The sequence below is a fragment of the Plectropomus leopardus genome, chromosome 6 (genome assembly GCF_008729295.1).
Source record: "Plectropomus leopardus isolate mb chromosome 6, YSFRI_Pleo_2.0, whole genome shotgun sequence".
Lineage (NCBI taxonomy): Eukaryota > Metazoa > Chordata > Actinopteri > Perciformes > Serranidae > Plectropomus > Plectropomus leopardus.
The window spans coordinates 29183698-29206814 of NC_056468.1; the positions used below are offsets into that span (position 1 = coordinate 29183698).

Genomic DNA, 23117 nt, shown 5'->3' on the forward strand with positions numbered 1-23117 from the left:
CGTGTCTCAGCACTCTATTTTATGCAGTCTTCAGCAGTTTTATGGACATTTTTGTTTTTGTTTTTGTGTTTTAAAATTTTTTGCCATACTATAGTATTGCTTTTTGGGTCTTTTTTTTTTTTACATACTATTTTATGGTGTTTTTGGTCATTTTTGCAACATGCTATGCTATGGCATGTCTCAGCAGGCTATTTTATGTGGTTTTCAGCTGTGTTTTGGATATGCCATAATTTGACATAGAAAAGAATGTTGCAAAAACAGTGCGTAACAGCATAGAACAGCATCTAAAAAAAACTATACTATTTTACTATAGTAAAATCTAATGACATGTCCAGATTACACCTGAAAACCACACAAAATAGCATGCAGAGACATGCCATAGCATAGGCTGTTGCAAAAATGGCCAAAAACACCATAATATAGCATATCCAAAAAACGATCAAAAATGCCATTCTATATAGTATGGCGAAAAATGTCAAAAATATGACATGTCCAAATAACAGCTGAAAATCACATAAACTTGCATGCAGAGACAGGCAACAGCACAGGATGTTGTAAAAATGGCCAAAAACAACATTATATAGCACATTGCCAAAACAATCAAAAACACCAAAATATGACATTTCCAGAAAACAGCTGAAAACTACATTAAATAGCATGCAGAGTCTCGCCATAGCATTGAATGATGCAAAAAATACCATACTAAAGCATGTCGAAAAAATGATCGAAAATGCCATACTATAGTATGGTAGAAAAATGTCAAAATATGATATGTGACATTTCCATAGTCTCGACAAACTATTCTCACAAAATTTGGAATATAAGATTTCAAGAAGCTTTGCCACCACCAGGTCACAGTGTTTACTCATGAAAAACTTCACCTCAAAATGTTTCTATAGTGAATCTAACACCCACACCAAGTTGAAGAGAAATACACTGAAATTTTCCTTTGGGTTTAATACATACATTTCTTTTCTACAGAAAAAACAGTTAAGATTAGAAAATAATTAATTTAAAATTAAGACTATCCTTATCTACCTGATCAAACATGTCACAGAACACATTAAACCATTTTCGTACAAGAGATGCATATTAACAAAAGCCTACAATAAACTACTCCTACGTTTGTCATAGTATTTGGGAAAAAGGGAGAGTCATAGCAACTATTTTACACAACAGTATTGAGGCACCAGGGGCATTTTTGTGGGAGTCTAGAAATTATCTGCACTCAACTTAAAATACAGTTTTCAGAGGTGTGTTATAAAGCGGCCTCAGTTTAGAAGGGTGCACCTATTTGTGACCTGGAAAAGGAAATGTTGCACCTTTGGTCCATTGGAACAGTTCGAGTAGGGGACAACCCCGTGACCCCCGTAAGGGTGAGATCAGAGACAAAGCCCAATCCTAATGTCCACCTCACAGACTTGACACTCATTCGTAATAAGTTGGCTGTGAAATTGACGAGTGCTCAGAAGCTCTCTTACAGACTTTTGGAGCCCCAACCTAACACATTTCTTTCCCTGCTACAGTCTCTGCGTGAGGGAATAAAACAATCTATAAGTTTGACAGTCTTTGATGCTATTGTTTTCCTCCAGCTCTATCTATTTTGTGGAGGTTGTATGGAGAGCCTGACAGTATTGATTTACCTTAACCCAATCTGATCAGACATGCTGTGATAAACCCTCCATTTCTCATATTTTTCACTAAGTAAACTTGTGTTAAAAGTCTGTGAGGTTTAAGAGCTCAAGCTGGACATTGTGACTGGACCACAGGAAGAACCTATGAGGAGGCTCTCTTCTCCTCATATGGAGACTCGTATGCCTCCATAGGTGGGCAGGTGCACACAAGGTTCTGGTCACCGTAGATGTCATCGATCCTGGAGATGCTCGGCCAGAATTTTGTCTCTGGCCTAATGAAGGGCTGAAAGACAAGAGGATAAATGTCAAAATTAAGTGTCTTTATGCTTTTTATGAGCTTGTGCTTATTACGCCACACAGACATAATAAAGTAATTTGCAGTAAGACTCTAAAATAGGATATCAGAAGTGACCAAATCCAAAACTGTTCATTTTTTTTTAATAGAGCCTGTTATCACAAATCATAATTTGCCTCAGAGGGCTTTACAGCATATGACATCCCTCTGTCCTTAGAGTCTTTTATATAAAGTAAGACTTTTTCATGTTATTTTGGACAACATAATAAAGTATGAATTTTAATGCTATTTTGGACATTTTACTACAGTATGGCTTTTTAATGCTTTTTCAGACAACACGCTTTAGTATGACTTTTGTACAGGTTCGTTTGAGCCTACCCACCTCTGTGCAGAACCGATCCAAGAGCAATGCATGCTGGTTAGATTTGTGTCCGGCTCTAGCCCGACTTGCTCTGACATCATGCAAAAGTGGACAGCGGTAATCTCGCGATTTCGAGGTGGCCACAGATTTTAGAATCAGGCGATGCAGTTGCTCTCCGCCGACTGCTAACGCCTGGCTCTCAGCTGATCGAACAGCTTATTGGTCAGATAAACTTTTTATTTTTTTTCAGTTTCAAATATTTTGAATTTATTTGTCTTATTTGAAGGATTTTCTGTTTACAGATTACATGCTGTGACTGATTGTGATGTTTTGCAGTCACAATGATTGAATACATTCATAATTAATTATACAGTCTATTGTATAGTATTTTAACTATTTTGAAGAAGGAATTAAGGATTAAACAGCACAACTTGTGGTCAGTTGTCTATGATGACTATGATTTTTTATCCTATCTTGGAAGTCAGAGTGCACAAGACTTTTTTATTTTATTTTGAATAACATACTATCGAATGTATATAAAACATTTAAATATTCTAAAAAAAAAAAAAAAAAGTTAAAATTACATGTACAGATCATGTACAGATGATCCATTGGGTGGTTAACTGTTCCTTTAATACTGACGGGTCTGATTCGTCGTCTGTCTCTAATTTGAATATATTACTATAGGCTATAAGGAATTAGAAAGGACATTTTTTTAATGATTTTCATAAAAACAAGCTGATAATAATCATTAGTTGCAGCTTTAACAACTTTTAATAAGTGATGTGAGGCCCACAAACAAATCTATTTACCACGACTGTAGTGACATGGAGGCAGAAATGTGATGGATATCTCAAAGCTTGTACAAAAAAATCAAGTGTCTACGCTGCAGTTTAGTGTGAAAATATTTTTCACAGTTTTCAAAATGGTTTTAGTGTAGATGGAACCGATGCAGCTATATGGACTAAATTATGTTAAAGGCATTTCCTCTTCCTCCAGAGAAATTAATATCAATTCTAATTTTTGACCACTAGAGGGCGAAACAAACAACAAATTTCTTATTTTCAGCACATTTACCACTACTAAAAACTTGTTAGGTAGTGTGTAATGAAGTCGGAAAGATGTCGACACTTACCAGGGGGAAAGCGGCGTGCTCCCTGGAGTAGGGTCTGTCCCAGTTGGAGGATGCGATGCAGGCCAGAGAGTGAGGAGCCATCTGCAAAGAAACACGAGAGAAGCTTCTTCAGCATCATTTCACCTCATACAAATCAGACAGATATAGCCAGTATAGCCAACCTTGAGTGGGTTGATGCGGGAGTCCATCCTTCCCTCTTCAATGTCTGCGATCTCCTGTCGGATACCAAGCAGGGCGTCGCAGAACCGATCCATCTCGGCCTTGTCCTCCGACTCTGTGGGCTCGATCATGAGGGTGCCAGCCACTGGCCATGACATGGTGGGAGCATGGAAACCTGCACACCAGCACAAAGAAAAAGAATCAGAAAACAACTTCTACTAGTTACAATAAACCATTTGCCGTTGCCAGGCAGCCAGCTTTGCATGTGTATGTATGAAATGTACATTTTATTGATGGCCCGCCTGTGTATAGTGCATGCAAACATATTGTAAGACTAGCACATTTACATAAATGTTAAATAATGTCTGTTGTCGTTATGAATGAAATAAAATGAAAAAAAGGTTAGATTTCTCTTTCTTTTGGTTTTGAACTGCTTTGTATTAGTTTTTTACAAAGACGTATTATTCTGTACATTTAATAGCCATATTTTCACTAGAGTACAAATTTTAAGCAAACTTTTGAATTGTTGCAAAAAAAATTTGCAAATTAGATGCTTTCTGTCAACTGGTTTGGAGCGAATAAATGATCCATAAAGTGTAGTTTGGTCAAAAGTCTGCAGTAAAGGCTATTATTTATGTGTAGCTGTAGTCTGCCAGTAAAAATAATAGAGTAGAGCAGCAAAACGTCAACAAAACAAGTCACCTCATCTCACTTATCTACAAAAGAAACACTGAGGTTTTCAGAGATCTGTTTCAACTGGAACTGAAGATGCCTCTTTGTGAGGTGCTCTGAATAAATAAGTACAGGTGCAACTTGTGAGTCTGAAACCCTCCTAAAAGAGCTTTTTTATGCAAAATGATATATAATTATATTATAGTATCTATAAGTTTTATTACATTTTGCTATTTCAATATAACTTTTCTAATGTAATACATAAAAAATATGTGTAATAATGGCAACATGGCTTAAGTCTAGAACAAGGCCCCAAAGCGCTTTAACCAAAATACAGCAGCAACTACAGCATTTTTTGTATAACAGTTAAGGAGTAATGTGTATAATGATTTGGCCAACCGTAATCTTGCAGCCTCTTAGCCACATCCACAGCCTCAATGTTAGCTGTCTTCTTGAATGGCCTCACATCCAGAATAAACTCGTGGGCTACAAAACCTGTTCAGACCAACACAATAACATCAACATCTTTGAAACATCAAGTAAGCTTTTTTTTTTAACATTGATAGAATATAAAGCTTTCACTGCGGTTACCTTTCGTGCCTCTGAAGAGGACCTTATAGTGACCTTCCAGCCTCTTGGCCATGTAATTGGCGTTGAGAATGGCGACCTCTGTAGCGTGAACCAGTCCTTTGGATCCCATCATCTAACCAGAAAACAAGAATGATGATAGAAAGAAAAATGGCAGGAAATTCCACAAGATATATTGATAGAAATTATAATTATTTATTTACGGAAAATTTAGAATTAACTTGCATTCAGGTCAAATAATATCAAAAAATTTTAAAAATCTGAATTTGACCATTTTAGTCTTGAAAACTAGTTGTGACAATGAGAAAAGGCCAGCTGCTCTGCTTCTCTTTGCAAGAAGTTAAAAATGTGCACATTGATAAACACCTGGTAAAATGTCATGACAACACTTGAGCTATGGGCATCACCATCCTCGCATCGCTTCTCAGGGAGTTTGTAACATTCAGACATTATTTCATGTGACTCTGACATGAAACTCACATGACAGCCAGCTGACTTTAACAAAACGTATAGTTTCATAGCAACAGGTGAAGAAATAGAGGTTTAAATGTCAAAATCGTCTCACCAGTTACACTAGATAAATAGTGTTTTTAAAACCACCTATCTGGCCCAACAATGATAAAAAAAAGTCCCCTTGTAGTTATTCTTAAGGGAATTTTAGAGTTTCCAGGGAAATTATACCAAATGTTGATGGCTTATTGCTCTCGGGGTTGTATACTAATCCTGCATCCAAATAAATAATTTTCAAAATGTTTAAATTGTTATGGCTCTCCACCATGACCATAAATTCTGCTAGTTAACACAACCCACAAACTAGCTTGCAGTATTGGATTGGAGTCGTGTTTTTTGTTGTGCCAACACCTGGGGTAACTACTGATAATGCAGCACCAACCTGTGGTGAAGGGATTACGTTGTTAGCCGCCGGCATTTTAACTAAGCCACCTCCACATATGCACGTAATTTCAGACTGGCTACTGCTCCTCTATTGGATACCGCAACAAGTTCTTCCCTATTTTCCTGTTTTTACAGGAACCATGTTAATATGAGGAATCACATAGCACCGTGCAAGCAGTCATGGAAATAAGATAGAGAGGAGTTGCCATCAACTCAGTGCATTTATAGAATAAACTGTTTCAAAAATATTTTTACAAATTGGCATGGGTTACTTAGTTACAAATAATATTTCTCCACCCTGCTGTCAGTGGTTTTTTTTTCTTCAAACATTTGCTACCGCATGCTTCAGGTGCTTTTCATTATACTAATAAAACATGTCTTTTTGCTCGTGTCTCTTTCCTTGCTTAAAAATAAACATAGTCATGTTCGGATAAAACATCAACACAACAAGAACATCACTGATTTTCTGTGCTGACCTTGATGTAAGCCCAGGAGATTGGCAGGATGGCGCTGGAGCCCCAGGGGGCGGCGCTGATGGTGCCCAGCGAGCTGCTGGTGTTGACTGAATGCATGGGGACGACCGGGTGGCTCGGCAGGAAGGGGGCGAGGTGGGCCTTCCTGATGAAGAGCACATTGATGTCATCAGAACAATGTGATTTTTTAAAAAAAGTGTTGCTGGTTAACTGTGATTATCTGCTTACACACTAGTATCAACATGCAGGCGTGTGCACACACTCTAAACTGATACTGTCACCTTCAGGGTTACATTCAGATATTTAGCCGACAGGCATCATATTTCCAGTGAATCCAGTGAGTCTACATGAATATATGATCTGTCTTACACTCCAATTGGCCCCATGCCAGGTCCTCCTCCACCATGAGGGATGCAGAAGGTTTTGTGCAGGTTGAGATGAGACACATCAGAGCCGTAATCTCCAGGACGACACAGACCCACCTGGAAAACAGCACAATATAGACTGATCATTTGGAGTACAGAATACCTAACCTTAAATTTAAAGCTGTCTTCTAATGAAGTTCACCATATTTCACAAGAATTTACAGTGACGCACAAAAAAACCCCCAATAAATCAGGGCCAGGGCGTCTATGACCCAGCTCTCATTCACTGTTTGTAAAGTGCCAGCATGGCGGCTAGGTCACAACGAGCAGTGACTGACATGATTGACGGCTGCATTAGAGACTCCGAGGCTCTGGTGGTTGTGATCGTTCTCGCGCGGCAGATTCTTGCAAATTCTATCAGAGGCACCGTGAGGAGGCAGAGGACCATGATGTTTTTTTAACAGTTTATCTGTCTCGCACCACAGTCAGGCTGTAATAAGTGTTTCAGCAAATATGACAATAATGTATTTTTTTAAAAAGTTACCAACTAAGGCTTCAAGTTCTTGCAGGAAAATGAGTACAATAATCTAATAATTTTATCAAGATTAGGGCTTTACTTAGTTTAAGGTCTCTGACATGAAAGCTGGTTGGAATTATTTTAGTTGTAATTCTACTAAACAGTTAGACATTTTAATTAACACTTATTTGCATGTATAGCATCCCTGTTAAGTGCCAATATCTTGCACAACTTATTGTTCTGGCCCTTGAGAAGTAATAACACATTTGCAAAAATCTTAATATTGTTGAAAATAATTTGAATATCTGAATACATATATAAAGTAATTATAATAAGCTTTCATTGTAGAAGTCAGAGTGGGCAGGGTGTGTATGTCTGTCAAGGATTGGTGGTGATATTGGCGTTAAAACCGCCACCTGCATATTACAGAGACCAAAGGTTATCCATTTACAGCATGATAACACACATCTATAGACCTTTATCCTATTATCACAAGTAAAAGTTTACTTTCTTTTTCTTACATCACAGAGCAGAAACATTGAGTTGTCACGTTATGCTGCTGTTTCTTCTCCCACCTGTGCGTTCATGTTGGCGCCGTCCAGGTACACCTGTCCTCCATTTTCGTGAATAAGATCACATACGTCTCCGATCTGCTCCTCAAACACACCAAAGGTGGAAGGATAGGTGATCATCATGGCTGCTAGACTCGCCTTGTGCTTGTCGACCTGGAGGAGAGGACAGGATTTAGGACATCAGCATCAGCATCATTATTAAAACTGTACTTATCAAGTCCCAACACCCCATAATATAAGTAACATCACATCAGTACCTCCTAATAAATGTATTATTTTTAATTCAATTTAAAGCTGCCATGGTCTTTTATAAACTTTATTAAGTCTTAATGATCTGCAGATGTAGTGAGCAGTCCATCACTAATGACTGAGTAATTATAACAATGGATTTAAAATTTTGGCCAGATACCACCAAGTGTGACAAGTGAGCCTTACTGCTTTACAAAAAAAGTTCAGATTTCATGACTTTCATCACTATTCCTGAGGCAGTATTCCAGAAATTTTGCCCTACACTATTAAAGTTACAGCCAGCCTGAGCTTTTCGGAAAGGCGTAGGTGTCATCACTGCCACAAGTTTAGCAACTGTCAGTCTGTCGGTCACAAACTATCATAACAAATACAGAAAAGCATGTTTTGGGAGCAGATCGGCCAGACGCTCAGTGTAACTGGTGAGTGTTGTGCTTTTATCACTGTGCGTGTTGTAAACCTTTTGACTGTGCAGTAAACTCCTTTTAATCTAAAGTTACATCAGCTGACTAACCAAATATCGTTATAAAAAACAATAACAACATGCTAACATGACAGTAAAAACAATGCATTTTTATGAAGCAATCGCAAGCCACTATGTTTCTGCCAAACAAAACACTGTGAGTACACAATGCCCTTATACAGCTGCTCTCTCTTCTTGAAACCTGCCTATTCTGATGTGCAAATCCTCATGCGTAAACCCAGTGGAATGCAAACAATCCGGCTCTCACCAGTGCCTTGAGGTGTGCCAGGTCGATGTTGCCATCCTTATCCACCTCCACCACCTGAACCTTCATGCCAGCCATCTGAGCGCTGGCTGGGTTGGTGCCGTGGGCTGACTTAGGGATCAGACAGACCTGGAGGTGAAAGGAAAAAGCTATGAATGCAGCAGGACAGAGTGTTGTAGCCTGGATAAAAATTATGCTTTTATTCAGTGTGTGAAAAACAACTTTTTGACTACTGTTGTCCCTATGATATTCAAGAATCCCTTCAGGCTATTACTGCAGAATAAACGATCATTATCCAAGAGCAGCAGAGAAAACAAAAACAGAATCCAGCTCACTGCCAAGACGGTTTTCACATACAAGGAATTAGCTTTGAATGAGTATCAATCTAAAAATGCCGCTTTGTACAAAAAGTACACCTAACGAAAATCATGCACATTTTTTTTAAAGCCAAAATATATTAAGCTAAAGGTCATGGACAGTAAACATGTAGTGCCTTGGGCCTTTATATTATCAATAAAACTAGAATTACTGCCACATGGTTGTATGCCCCCAGGCACCAATGGTGGTCCAAGGTGGTTCTTGAGGGTTCTTGAATTATGGCCAAAAGCATGTGGTATGAGGTCATCAGGACCCTTGACCTTTGACCACCAGATTAAAATCAGTTCATTCTTGAGTCCAAATGGATGTTTGTGCCAAATTTGAGAAAACTCACTCATGGCCATCCTAAGATATTGCATTCACGAAAATGAGACGGATGCATGTCACTGTGACCTTGAGCTTTTAACACCAAATTCGAAACTCATGAAGAAATTCCATCACAGTGGTCTTAAGATATCATTTCCAAAAGAATGAGACAGATGAGGTCAAAGGCCAAGGTGGTTTTGACCTATGAGTACCAAAATCTAATCAGCTTATCATTGAGTCCAAGTGAATGTTGAAGACATTCACTAGAGGCAATGGTCAAATATCGTGTTGAAGAACGCGCCAGACAAACCCAAAAACATAACACCTCTGGCCGGTGCAGAGACATAAAAATGGCTGTACTGTAGAATAGATATTAAATATAAATTCTTTCCATTCTTTATACAACCAGAGCAGTGCTACTGAGGGTTTAGTCTGTGAGAGGAAATGCTGAAATTTTGTTCTTGGCCAACACCCACCACTGGCACTAATGTGTAACCTGCCTTCAGATCATTAATTGATTTTATTCCTTATTAGGGAGAGGCAGTTTTTTTTTTTACACGGCAACTTGTGCAAGGACACTGGGCCGCTTAGACCTGTGGGTTGGGTAACATTTACAAATGACTGACTGGGAAAACACTGCAGAGTGTCACACCACTGACTTGCAGATCTCAAAGTCTTAAAACCTCCAAATATGGAATCTTGGAAGCAGGTGGCCTATAGTTGGATTGCAGTGTTTTCAGCCCCTTTGTTTGCACAAACGGTTGTTAGTTTGGACCTTGACTGTTTCAAGAGATCAGGCCACTATCTAAGATATACGTATGAGGGAGCCATTAAAAAACAAAGGCCGATTTAAAGTACAGGAAAAATACTTTAGTCAGCCAGTCTTTAATCTGAGGGGGCGTCTTATCTTGTGCTGTCCTCGAGCTGCTGCCAATCAGCATGTCAGGATACTGAAGGAATTTTTAACCAGAATCGCTTAAACATGTTAATCTGCGGTGTCAAAGTGACCTGTTGTAACCCAGGAACAATAAAAGTGTCAGGACATCTAAGGCTGATAGGGCTCACACACTGTGTGTACTCATGCTCTTTATTGACCTCAGTCAGCATAATGAAAGGAAATACTGGCTATAAATCATTCTTAGATATCAACGCTATAACTGTGCTCATAATGATGGAACATACGTCTTCCAATAGCAATGTCATCATTGCTTTATTGCTATTAAATGTACTTTGATCTTCTAGAAAAACATGCAAGTTTTTTATTTTGACTTTAACTTTTTTAGTTTAATCTGCACAAAAAAACAACGGCAGGTTGTTGTTTTTACGGCGGGTTATGAGTGAGGTCTGACCTGCTGCTTGCTGTATTTCATAATTAATGTACATATAAAAGTGCTATCTATTTCTCAACCTTTGGCACGAAAGCAAATAAATGTATTAGTCTCTAAATTGCTGTGGGGCTCTGAATATGGATCTTATTGTAAATTCCTTTGTATCTTTGGCTTGTAGTGCATATAAAGAAATACCTAATCCACAAAGTTTTCATTTGCATATCAATTACTCAGCTCCTGTTATGTTAAAATTCATGAAGAAAACTTAGTTTTTCTCATATGGCTATACAGTGAGCAAAGAAAGATCCATGAATTTAAGTTTCAGGTGTCCATGTTTAACAATAGCAAAACTATATCAAGAAATCATTAACCGTGACACAACTTGTATAGTTCGATCCCCATCTAGTTAATCCCGTCTGTGCTCAGTTCTTTCAAAACACATCTATTTTCACAAAAATGTGAATAAAGGACATCTGCATAGGATTGGCACACAAGGAGTTCACAGAGTCCAAACGCATGCGTTCACTAAGACACGCTACTTGTTCGTGCATGAGATTAATGCAGAAGTGTTTTTATTATTGCAGTTTTGGTGAAACGAATGTTTGGGAAGTTTTGAGCGTAAGACTGAATAAATGAGACTTTTCTCAGTTTTTGAATTCTTTGTTCACTGTTAAGGCATGCGGAAATAGGGTTTTTTCACAAAATTTTACTGAGTAAGTGACATAACGTATTCACTTAAGTGTCATTAAATCCTATTAAGTGCCACATAACACTAATTCACACTGACTTTCAGTATGACTGCAGTCCAATTAGACAGCACACTTACACTTCTGGAGCTCTCTCCCTTTGAGTTCAGGTACGCTTTTATGGCAGCCAGGCCAGCGTATTCTCCCTGAGCACCACTGGAAGACAAGGAAAATACACAATGGTCATGCACCACGTACACACGCATGCATACACGCACGCACGCCCCATTACCGAAGGACAGTTCAAAGACCAGTCTGCAGACATTACCAAAAGGGGAGAGACAGATGGGATGAAAGCGAGCTGCATGATAACTCTCCAGGCCAATGTAGCATGGTTTGGCATTCATAAACCCTCTGCTGCTGATAAAGTGGTGATAGACAGCAGAGGTTGCCGTGTGCTTTATCAGCTGAAACCTGAATTACTGAAGCAAGCAGCTCCTAACATTTGACTACTGCATACTGATTGAAGTCTGAAACTAACTACAAAGTCCCAGACAACAAAGGGAAACTCCTGGTTTATCACTTCACATATAAAGGTCTCATTTCCACTTTTTCATTTCCAGTCAGTTCAATTAACTGCTCAAGATTATAACGCATGCATAATTATAGACAGTAAGATCATTTTATTATCAAGGAATGATATTAGGATGTTAAAATATTGACTTAATGGTGAAAAATGTGTAAATCCTTGTAATCTAACACAGGTTATTCAACCAGAGTTTTTGACTGAATCCATTAAAAACAGTTATTTTTATCAGAGGTTAAAATCATATACGGAAGAGGGAAATTTACATTTTTAACGCAACATTTTTGGCAGGAAATGCCTTAAATTTGTTAACTTTTGGACTGCCAATAAGGGTTCAATTCAAAATAAGCATTGCTTAAATTTTTGTGGGCTATCAAAGAATTAGGCATCAAGGACTAATGCTTGATGAGCTGGTGTTGGTGGAGATTTGTGCTTCCACTAAAAGATGGGTGTTACCTGTTTGGCTGGAAGGAGATGCTGTCATAGCCCGTCACCTCACAGAGGTCCTTCTCCAGCTGTCTGAAGAGCTTCTGGTACCCGTCGGCCTGATCCAGAGGCACGAAGGGGTGGATGTTGGCAAATTCCCTCCAGGTGATTGGCTGAGGAAGAGAGAGGGTTCAGATTGAAGATTCCCTCTTGAGCATAAAAAAAGTGGCCATCCTCAGTGGGAGGAGTTTCTCAGATGTTGTGGAGATCATTTTGTTGTTTACATAACAACAAATAGACTATCTTCATCACAACTGAGCAGCTCCATCCACAGAGGAAGGCCATGACATGTTGTTTAGGCTACATTCAGACTGCAGGTTAACTAGATGTCTTTCTCAAATCAGATCTTCAGGACAAACTGTCTGAAATATTTTTTGCAAGCGATCAAATCGGATTTGCTTGTCCTGACAGCACCAACCGATCTGCATGGGTTGCTGTGGTAACAATGTAGGCGTCAGTGCCTATGTAACTAAGCTGGTGAAACGACTTTCCAATGTAAAAGCATGGGAAATGGAGGCTAATGACAGCGACTGTTTTCAACATGTAAAAATGGATAAACAATTTCAGAAGACATTCAGTGTCAGATTAATCATTATGAATTAATTTTACAAAGTCTCCAAAAAGACACAGCAGTTCAGGACCAGATCACAAAGCCTCTGAAAAGGAATACCATCGCACCGGAGCCCTCTTCAGAGCGGTGCGATGGTTAACACCTGGGCAAAAAACACCAACTCTCTCACATGCAGCATTCCAGAGATATTTAGCGTTAATGTCTTATTTGACATCATCAACCCCAGAGTTAACTTCTACAGTGTCCGGTATGTCAGTTTTTGTCCATCAGTCTTGTTCAACATCTGGTGGTGATACAAATTTGTGCGCGCAGCTCAGTAAAAGACAATCTGATTTGAGCATTTCTAATTTCTAATCGGATTTCTACAGATACACCTTATTATGGAGGCTCAGGACTGAGATCCATCTGGAGAAATGTAGTTCAAGATGCCTTTCAAACCACCTCCAAATATGGAGGTTTGGATCTGCTTTGCAAAAATCACATTTTGCGTGTTTTTGTTTTTTTGTAAAGTAAAAGTACCTTGCAATGAGAATGTCCAGACAAACTACCTCAGATGCAGCTTGAATTACTCACCATGAGCTCTGAAGAGCTGTTGAGCTTCATGGTGCAGGAGCCCTAAAGAGGAGAACAACATTTTGCCATCATATATGTCATGATATGTATTTAAATCGTCTGTAGATCTGAGTAACTAGTTTGTCGTCATGTAGCACTAACCAGTGGAATCATGCTGTGCACCAGGGAGATGTCCTTGTTTTCCAGGCGCTTCATGTATCGCACAATGTTGGTCTCAGAGTGATAACTGAGGGTTAACCAGAAAAGCAAACATAGCATGAGCCGAGGGCAAATTGCTGCTAATAGCGTGCTTCAAAATTATTAAGCAGTTTGCCTACTCGGTGCATTAGCAGGAAGTCTGACCAAGCATTTTTTTCAAGTGTCACAATCATTTCATCAGAGAGTAAACAGAGGACTTAAGACATTCAAAGCACTGATACCAGACTGTCTCTATGGCACTAATAAAGATAATATGCTCCACTTTTAGCCACCAAAAGAGATGCCTGTGTTGCGACTGAGGCTCTCACTGTCCAAACCCATGTCCACTGCAGAATTAACGTGTTAAATTCTTGCTTACACTTAACTATATGACTTTTGGCTGAAAATTAACATATTTTTGGATTGTTGCAGTCATACTGAAAAAAACAAAACATTTAACACAAGTAGCAGGTGCAGCAGGCCTTCATATCAGAAAATTGGTACTGAAAAGTCACCACATTTTCATCTGTCATGTAATGTGGTGATTTAACATCAGTGGCCAGTGCAGCTGTATTTATTACCACACAATCAATACGGAAAATCTGAGTCTAGCCTAACGTGTCATAAAGACATAAAAGTGTTTGTGCAGTTTGTTATCATTTGTTTTCTGCTACAGTGTGTACTACAGGGCTGCAGTTTAACCGAGAGTACCAACCTGTTAAAGACCTGGTGTGTGAGGTACTTGCTCGTCCTCTTGAAGGGACTTCCCATGATCCCCTTCACCCGCTCACCCATCTTCTCAGCGATCAGCTCCTGAAAATTTAGCATTTCAAAAGTAAAGCAGGTGGCGTTTTAAGTCAAAGCAACTCAGATAAAATAACAATCAGTATGCAACCCTGCAGCAAATACACACATTAAACTGAAATGTTAATGACAACAGATGAAACATAAATGAGTAAATAACAATCACGTACAGCTGAAGATTCACAGCCAAAGACCCAGAGCAAGTCGTCCAAGTCCCTCTCAGTCACCGTCTCATCCAGGGAGACTCCCAACTGTTGGCGGAGGGAAGGAGAGATGAACACAATTTTAAAAACGTTTTGACGAACAGCACACCTCTGATATTCAAGCCTCTGTCTTAAATTGTATGTTAATCTGGCAGTGTGCATAATTTCCGACTGAGAGAAGTAAAACATCAAAACAAAATTTTGTTTCGACAGCTTGGAGATGTGTAAGTGTAGAGAAACGGGTTTGACTACTCATGGATTATTAACGGTAGGCTTGTTGAATGTTAGGATTTTTTTTTTTTTTTAAGTTACCAAACAGATGACAGCTCAAGTTTCTGGTAGAAATGAATGGACTAACATTTTTAAAAATGAGGACCATACCAATTATTTCTGCTACTTTTTGTCATTTATCTGGAACTCATGGACGTAACAACTATTTGTTAAAAAAACAAGAGATTATTTTGGCAATGTGGGAGATTGAGCCGTTTCCTGGTTAGCAATGTACCACTTGTTTATTTCACTGTACTCTGTGTTTGCTGGGGTTGGTGATTCACTGTGTAACGCTGCTGTTTTGGAAGTTGGTAATTTTCTGGCGATTTTGATCGTGTCATCATGTAGTACTTGGCTGTGGCGTTTCATTTAGTTGCATTACTTTATGGCTGTGTGGTGTTACAGGTATGGCAAAGCATTGCCTCGAAAAAGAAAAAGCTCCACCCCGGTCATTGTACACCTGTCAACTGTACACTCAACATTTGAAAAAAAATCAATGCGGTGCTTTCCAAAAATCTGATAGTCTCACCACTCCCTCTGTGTAGACTCTCAGGTTTATCTGCCTCTGCGCAGCTCTCTCAAAGATGTCTTTGGCTGCAACGCTGCAGTTGATCTTTAGAGTGTCAAAGAACATCTCACTGTGCAGCCGATGTCCCGCTCGCTTCAGACCTGAAACACAGTGTGCAAAGTTGTGTGTGCAAACAGTTGTATTCAGTGCATGCTTTAGATATATTTAAGATATATTTTAAAAAAACAAACAGAATAAATGTGTTTCTTTTCATGGAGGATGGAATTGAATGAGAAAATGGGAAGAATGTATTAGGTTGTTTTTTTTTGCGTTTTCCCCATTTTGCATAAGGTAGCAATGATGACATATCAGTTTCTGTCCAGTTTTTAAATGGATTATCAATCCTCAATGTGCCAGATGCACTCATTGAAGTCTGACAAGACTTAAAATGACAAAAATCATGCATGTGTTACAAATGAATGTCTCAAATTGTAAGGTTACTACATCCGTAAAATAATAGCGATGCTGCATAAATAAAAGCTAAATTCAAGCTCAAAATACAACAAATATACCTTCAGCAAGGATCAGGGCAGCATTGTGTGTCCTCTCAGCGATGTGTTTAAGTCCCTGGGGACCATGATACAGTGCGTACATAGCAGCCATGTTGGCCAGCAGAGCCTATGAGTCAGATGTTGAACAACAGGCATGAAAATGCAAAGAAAATAATACATAGTTAACATCAAGACAAAAAAGAAAGTTCATTACAAAAATTAAAAAACATTCTTCCACTTCAGCTAATTGATTGACAGTAACTAACAATAATAACAACACAGATTTTTTCATAATGGTTGTTCCAAATTATGTTACTTCTTATTTCACTTTATTTATTTATATGTGAAAATGATAAAAAAAATACAATGTGACCCTTGTCGTACCTGTGCGGTGCAGATGTTGCTGGTTGCTTTGTCTCTGCGAATGTGCTGCTCTCTGGTCTGCAAAGCAAGCCGATACACCTCCTTACCAGCCGCGTCCCTGAAATATAAATGTGTGTTTTTTGTAAACTGTTCCAAAATAAAGCTTTTGAATTTCATCCTTTGGTTTGAATGCAAAGCACTGTCATTTACATAAAGCGTACACCAAACTTCCTTCCAAGTTTTCCTGACCGATGAGTGTCGTGTCTCACCTGGTGACTCCAACCATTCTGCCAGGCATCATCCGGATCAGGTTGTCTTTAACAGCGAAGAAAGCAGCGTGGGGACCACCATAGCAGAGAGGGACCCCAAACCTCTGGGAGCTACCTAATGCGATATCAACGCCAAACTCCCCAGGAGGACGCAACACACAGAGGGCTAAAAGGTCTGTGGCACAGCAAGCCAGGGCCTGGACAGGGAAAGAACCAAGTCAATGGACATAACTCCTCTTAATTATGAAAGGTCACATATTCTGGCCAATCTGTAGCTGTTGGTTTGCAGTTATGCCACATGCATGCATGAGATGAGCACTTCCTGTAACAGAATGGTTGAACCAAATTTTGATAGTGGTTTATGCACATCCCATCCCGAAATCAAAGCATCATTGGGCACAAATCTTACAATAAACTTTGAGCATATCTTAATTCAAATGGACTGAGAGAACACTACACTTCTGCAGCTCCTCTTGGCTCTGTTTTCACGCTTCAGAAAATCTAGCCTGTGACAGGAGACTTTGGCCAATCAAAGGTCATTTCAGAAAGAGGATGCTACTATTAGTTATTCTACAAATGCAGATGTGCATGCACGTTCCTTCAGTAGGTGAAAGTCGGATTTATTGGCAGAGAATCCTGCAGGGAAAGTTGCTACTCAAGCATTGGCAACAACTGCCTACACTGTAAAGCAACCTAAAACACAGAAGACGGACTTTTCTAAATGAGAGTCTAAAAGAGAGCTGACAAAAAATGAAATAAAACGTGGTGGCTGAATTTGAGCCACTACAGCTGCTGTACAAAGTTTTGGAGCTGCTGTCCACTGTCCTTCTTGCAAAGAAGTCCACAGCAGCATGAGTGAGGTAGAGGCATAGTGGGATGCGCTTGTTAGTAAATTCTTGTCTCATTTTTGGTCTGATAAACAGAGAGAGAGAGAGTGGGGCAAGGAGGGGCTGAGCGAACGCGCTGCATGCAACTCTACAATGAAATAGTATTAGATATATGAATGTACAGGAAACACTAGATTATTGTATTTGCATTTGCTCGTGGTCGTCTGGTGGAAGGGGGAGAGTGTATTTTTCCCCTTTTCCAGATTTTTGCCTACCCCAGATATAAAGATGTAAAAAAAAAAAAAAAAAAACAGGTCTTAAATATACTACAGTGTCATCAGCATAAAACTTTAGGTCAATCCAGACAGAGGGAAAACTGCAGTAGCAAATCTAAGATTTTGTGTTGTGTCTTCCTTTGATATAAAGTAATCGACAACTTGCAGAATAATCTCCAAGTAGATCTTTTTCTTGTTTTTGTGGCTGAAGCTCTCTTACCCCTCCCTTGTGCGCCCGGTCAACGAGGGCTGTGAAGTCTTCCACCCTGCCATCAGTGTCTGGGTACTGAAACAGCACACCGCTCACATCCTTCCCACTGAAGTCCATCTCATGAGGCAGCTTCAGCACGGTTTTCACCCCGATGTAGCTGCAACACGACAGGGAAAACTTAGAGGTAGCTTATATTATGTTATGTAAATAATGCAATAAAAAAAATTATATTTCCTTTTCTTTTCTTCATGCAGAGTTCATACACTAATTTTGCACATGTAATACATACTTGGCTCTGGTCTGCACTACAGCGATGGTCTGCGGATGGCAGCGTGGGTCAATGTAGAAGGTTCTTCTTTTGTTTTGTCTGTGAGGAGTTAACACAAATAATTTCTCAGATATACCCATTCATGTATCAAGGCTGTATGTATTTGCTTCGTTTCTTCCTCTGTATTTTGCTAAGTGTTTCATCCTATGTAGCAACTTGTTCCCAAAGTGTAACAGTAATTTTCTTCTTAAATACCTGTGGCAGAGCTGCATGGCCTCAGCAGCAGCCGTGCCCTCATCAAGCAGCGAGGCGTTGGCCATTGGCATGCCTGTAATGTCACAGATCATGGTCTGGTAATTGAGGAGCGACTCCAGGCGACCTTGAGAGACCTCAGGCTGGTAGGGCGTGTACTGAGTCACCCTGAGACCAACATGGACACAATGAAACAACAGAGCGAGTTCAGACATGAGCACAAAAGCAAAAACTGGTGGTATTCAAGGAAGCGAGACGGGACAGTGGAGTGCATTGTTTGTCTCCCCCGATCCTGGGATTTTGAAGAAAACGTGGGCAAGGATGGCTGATTTGGATTTGGGTGAAAGAAAATCTTGCTCAGCAGAAAGTAGGACAGAAGCACATCATCAGATCTCATGAGTCACAAGGCTTACTATCAGAGTCACATTACTCTGCAGCAGAGCAATTTAACTTTAAATGAGTAACCCTACCTTAGGGATAAACATCATTCATTATCTGTAAGTGGAAACAAACTCCTTCCTCTTTCAAAAAGGGAGGGCCACTTGAGGAGACTCACCAGCCTGAATTCTCCAGGAGATTACGCTGGATGGGCGGTGGTACGGAGCAGTTGTAGTAGCCCATGCCGATGTAAGACCTCCACACTTTGTTCTTTGATGCAATCTTCTGTAAGGTGTCCAGAACTTCATTCTCACCTGAAAAATATTTAATTTGTGATCAGAACTTGATCTCTTGGTCAAAAACTCCCCAGAATCCAATCTGATTGGGCATCCATCGGACATGCCAATGAGCCCAGAAAATTGTATTCAAGACAGCCCTACAATCAAGACATGCCAAAAGATCTAATGAACAGCATCTCGTCTCATGTGAGGAACTGACTGTATTACTAATAAGACCAGTTAGAGCCGCCACATGCAGCTATCAAACCTCCTTCCTACCCACAAAATTGAGTATATACTGTAAACAAAATATCACAAGAAACAAAACTTATTTTTGAACAAAAAGAAAAACAATGCATGTACAAGATATTTCTGTCCATATCACAAGTAAACATCAAGAGACGGACTACAGCCATGGTTTCTTGCAGTTATTTAGCCTCATTCCCCGGCGCTGTAAGGAAGCTCTGCCAGTGCACAACCAGCCTCTGAGATTCCTCTGGCCTTCCTGGCTGCCTAGCAACTCCAAGGAATGGACAATACCGCCCGTCTGAACCGAGAGCCCTAACTAGAAAAAGACACCTCTGAGTCTTTGGTGGTGAGAGGGACTGTAGCCAGTATACAAGTGGTTATTTACAGCTTCTTGTAAAGGCTAAACGGTGCACATTCACAGTCTGGAGGTGGTGAATCGGCCAAATTCAGCTCAGAAAATAAAAATGCAGCGATTATCAACAGGTTCAGGGTGAGTTGTTAGTGTGTATTTTTGTGTGTGAGTTTGTTTCAGTAGGGAGGACTGCTTTCCCATGGTCCCGGAGTTCTACAGGGCAGCAAAAAAGCCTGATTCAGAACCATCCAGGAGGTCTATTGTTGAAGAGAGAATCCCTCACTGGCTTTGCAAACTGAAGCCCTCTAAAGCTGAACAAGCAGAAAACCAGCACTGCCTCCAGTTTGTTCCTTCAGCATGGCTTGTTGCATTATGAAACCTGACAGAGTCACAGGAGGGGCTGACACAAGGGTGGATCAGAGAGACTAGGTAGCGATATAGTACCTGATGATTTTTAACTCCTGTGTTTTTAACAACAATCTTCTCTATATGTTGGATTTTCCAGAGGACCTCTGGTGTTAAAGCTGACTGTCTCCGGTGAATGATCTCTGTTGAATCAATGACTCGAGTTTATGGTTGCACAATCATACAAAAGAGTCATGCCAGCATTTATTTATCATCACAGCAAGTCTCGGCACAGCTCACAAACAGAATACATAAAGGGCCGATCGCACCAAGACGCATCGCTAGAAAAGAGTCGTCAGCAAAACCATTGTTTCCCTCTGATAAAGCGCACTTGTTGGGTTTGCTGCTGCTTGATGTTGCTTGTGGCTGGTGCATGATGGGTTTTTCTGGCCATTTTTGGGTGCACATGGGTGCAATATTTTCAACTTTTGGGCTCATGGTGTGGAGTTGTACAACTTGTCAGTGTCACTTTTGGCCAAATGCACGCTTCACAGGTGCTCCCAGCTGTTTTTCCAGATGCTCTTCCAATGAGTGTTAATAATACACATACAAATAATTAATTTACCAATCTGACTCATAGCATTATAATTTTAAATGTTCTATAATTGGCGCAATAATGTTGTAATTGTGAACTCTTTTGGCCTCAATAATCATGGAGTGAAAATCTGATGTCATGGCAGCCCTGAATACAATCATAGTTTATCGACATTCAGAGGTATCATATTGTGACATGATAATATAGACCCGAGATGTTCATTTGTCCATAATAATAAAATTAACTATCATTTATTACTATTTTGGGCTTTAAAAAATTGTGCCAGGCATTTTTCATTGTTTTCCTACATTTTGATTAAGTAATAATGAAAATAATGGTTAGTTGCAACACTAATTATTATGCTGTCTTGAATAATTCTGCCAAATTAAATCAAACTGTCATTACAACTCAATAAACATACTTATTAAAGGCTTTGTTTTCTATATTTGTAGTGATGCCAGAAATGATAATATTATTCAGATGTTTATTTCATCCATTGTGTAACTAACGATTATTATCGATGCCGATTAATCTGTTGATTACTTTCTTGATTAATCAATTAGTTGTTTGCTCTATAAAATGACAGAAAATAGCTGAACATATTGATCAGTATTTCCCAAAGCCCAAAACAATATCCTCAGATGAAGATATTCAGTTTGTTGTACTAGATGAGTCAGTAAAGCAGAAAAAAATCACATTTAAGAAACTGGAATCAGAACATTTTTTAAAAATTACGCACATGATTAATTGATTTCCAAAATAGTATGCAATTAATTTAATAGTTGAAAACTACTCACTTAATAATAGCAGCTCTAGTTTACTATTTTCATTTTGCACATATAACAACAGCCCCAGATTAACAAATTAACAGAAGCCACTCTCTAAGCAGAAGCCTTTTTGGCTTTGGAAACACAAATTGTTCATGTAGTCAGTTATCATTTTTTATCTTTTACTTGGGCTTACCGCTGACAGAGACGCACCTGCTCTTACAGAGGGGTTTCATCTGCTGCTCAAGCCAATTCACTGAATTCACTGCCTGAATTCAATGATCATAATCTCAACATTATTTACAGGAAACACCTTCTGATAAAACCGCATCATTTCTCCGCCTCCGGCTTGTGAAAAAAAAAAGCTAAAACAAACTCGATTAACGGGAAGACTGTGTATCTGGGGCTGACACATATTGCATCGGAGAAAAACACACATCCAGTCAAATCCCCATGCAAAAGTCACCTTATTAGGAACCCCCTCGGCTGTGATGTAATGTGAACGCTGTAACCAGATTGAACTGGACTTGGGACCGGAGCTCAAGGCTAAACTTTACACTCCAGTTGCCATCCTATGAGCATCGGCGGCTTCCCAACAGGAGATTGGTGCCGCTCGCCGAGTTTCGCAAAAACAACTCCAAATATGTTCAAAGGAAGACTTAACAGGGGAGAGCGCTCCACGGCACACAATAGAGGTGCAACCTACATTCCAGCCACTCACTTGGCTTCATTTAACTGCCCGTTTAATGTGGGAAAAACCTCACCGTGCAAAATAGATGGAGACGACTGACATAAACACACTGTTTTTACGTGCATTTTGATGATTTTGAGCATTTTAAATCAGGTTTGGCACAATGGCATCGATGCAGAATTTCGCCATGAGGATGTCACATGAAGATGTTATTGTATCAATCATAAATATACTCAAATGAAGGTAAACTTACAGATTGGATCATCCATTTTCATACTCCGCTGCATACGGATGGAGGCTGGAACTGTGTTTTCGATCAACTGGTCGATCGACTGCGAGAAAAAAAAGAATTTTAATCAATAAAAGCACTCAAATCATGGGTGTGAACATTGAGTAATATCAATATGCTGCTCGAACACTTGTTTCTTTGGTGAAATTTGGTTTAATCAGAAAGAAAGGATGTTTTGCGCCCAATTTTGGTGGGGGGGATGAGTAACAAATCTTACCTCGAGTCCCAGAGCATCCAGCATTTCTCTCTTCTCCCTCTCACCTGGACCAATGTGCCTCTCTGCAAAATCATCATGTTTGGGTAATATTCTCTCTATCTGTCTGGAGGAGACGGCTGCAGAGGTCCTCAGACCCCGGGCTGCTGTCGGCAGGGATGCCCCGCTATTTCGGATCCTGCACTGAAGTTTCCAAACCACGCGGCTCTTGTCACTCAGACGCCTGCACGGTGCGCTGGGATTCACCGACTTGGCCAAGAAGATCCCCCAGGACTTGGCGCAGCTCTGCATCTCTAAATCACTTTGCAAGACAAGTCCGCAGAAACTGGTAAAGCCTTTTTCCTCCCCTCGCGCGGCAGAGTTTCCCCCCACTGAGAGTGATGCGATCCCTGCAGGAGACTCTGCCAACTCCTTCAAACTGCAGAGTT

At 39.8% G+C, this 23117-nt stretch overlaps 1 protein-coding gene across 1 annotated transcript; it reads right to left on the reverse strand.

The window, feature by feature from the left end:
* Nucleotides 1–937: 937 nt before the first annotated feature.
* Nucleotides 938–23094, reverse strand: gldc (glycine dehydrogenase (decarboxylating)). Its single transcript, XM_042488776.1, has 25 exons — nucleotides 22693–23094; nucleotides 22440–22518; nucleotides 19088–19223; nucleotides 18535–18699; nucleotides 18301–18378; nucleotides 18021–18168; nucleotides 16699–16895; nucleotides 16451–16547; nucleotides 16088–16193; nucleotides 15537–15676; nucleotides 14705–14785; nucleotides 14446–14543; nucleotides 13695–13779; nucleotides 13554–13595; nucleotides 12380–12522; nucleotides 11478–11553; nucleotides 8643–8768; nucleotides 7669–7818; nucleotides 6581–6693; nucleotides 6215–6356; nucleotides 4848–4959; nucleotides 4656–4751; nucleotides 3587–3759; nucleotides 3426–3506; nucleotides 938–1917 (listed from the first exon to the last, which is right to left on the reverse strand). The coding sequence occupies exons 1-25, from the start codon at nucleotides 22978–22980 to the stop codon at nucleotides 1777–1779; spliced, it is 3093 nt and encodes a 1030-aa protein (XP_042344710.1). The 5' UTR covers nucleotides 22981–23094; the 3' UTR covers nucleotides 938–1776.
* Nucleotides 23095–23117: the final 23 nt, after the last annotated feature.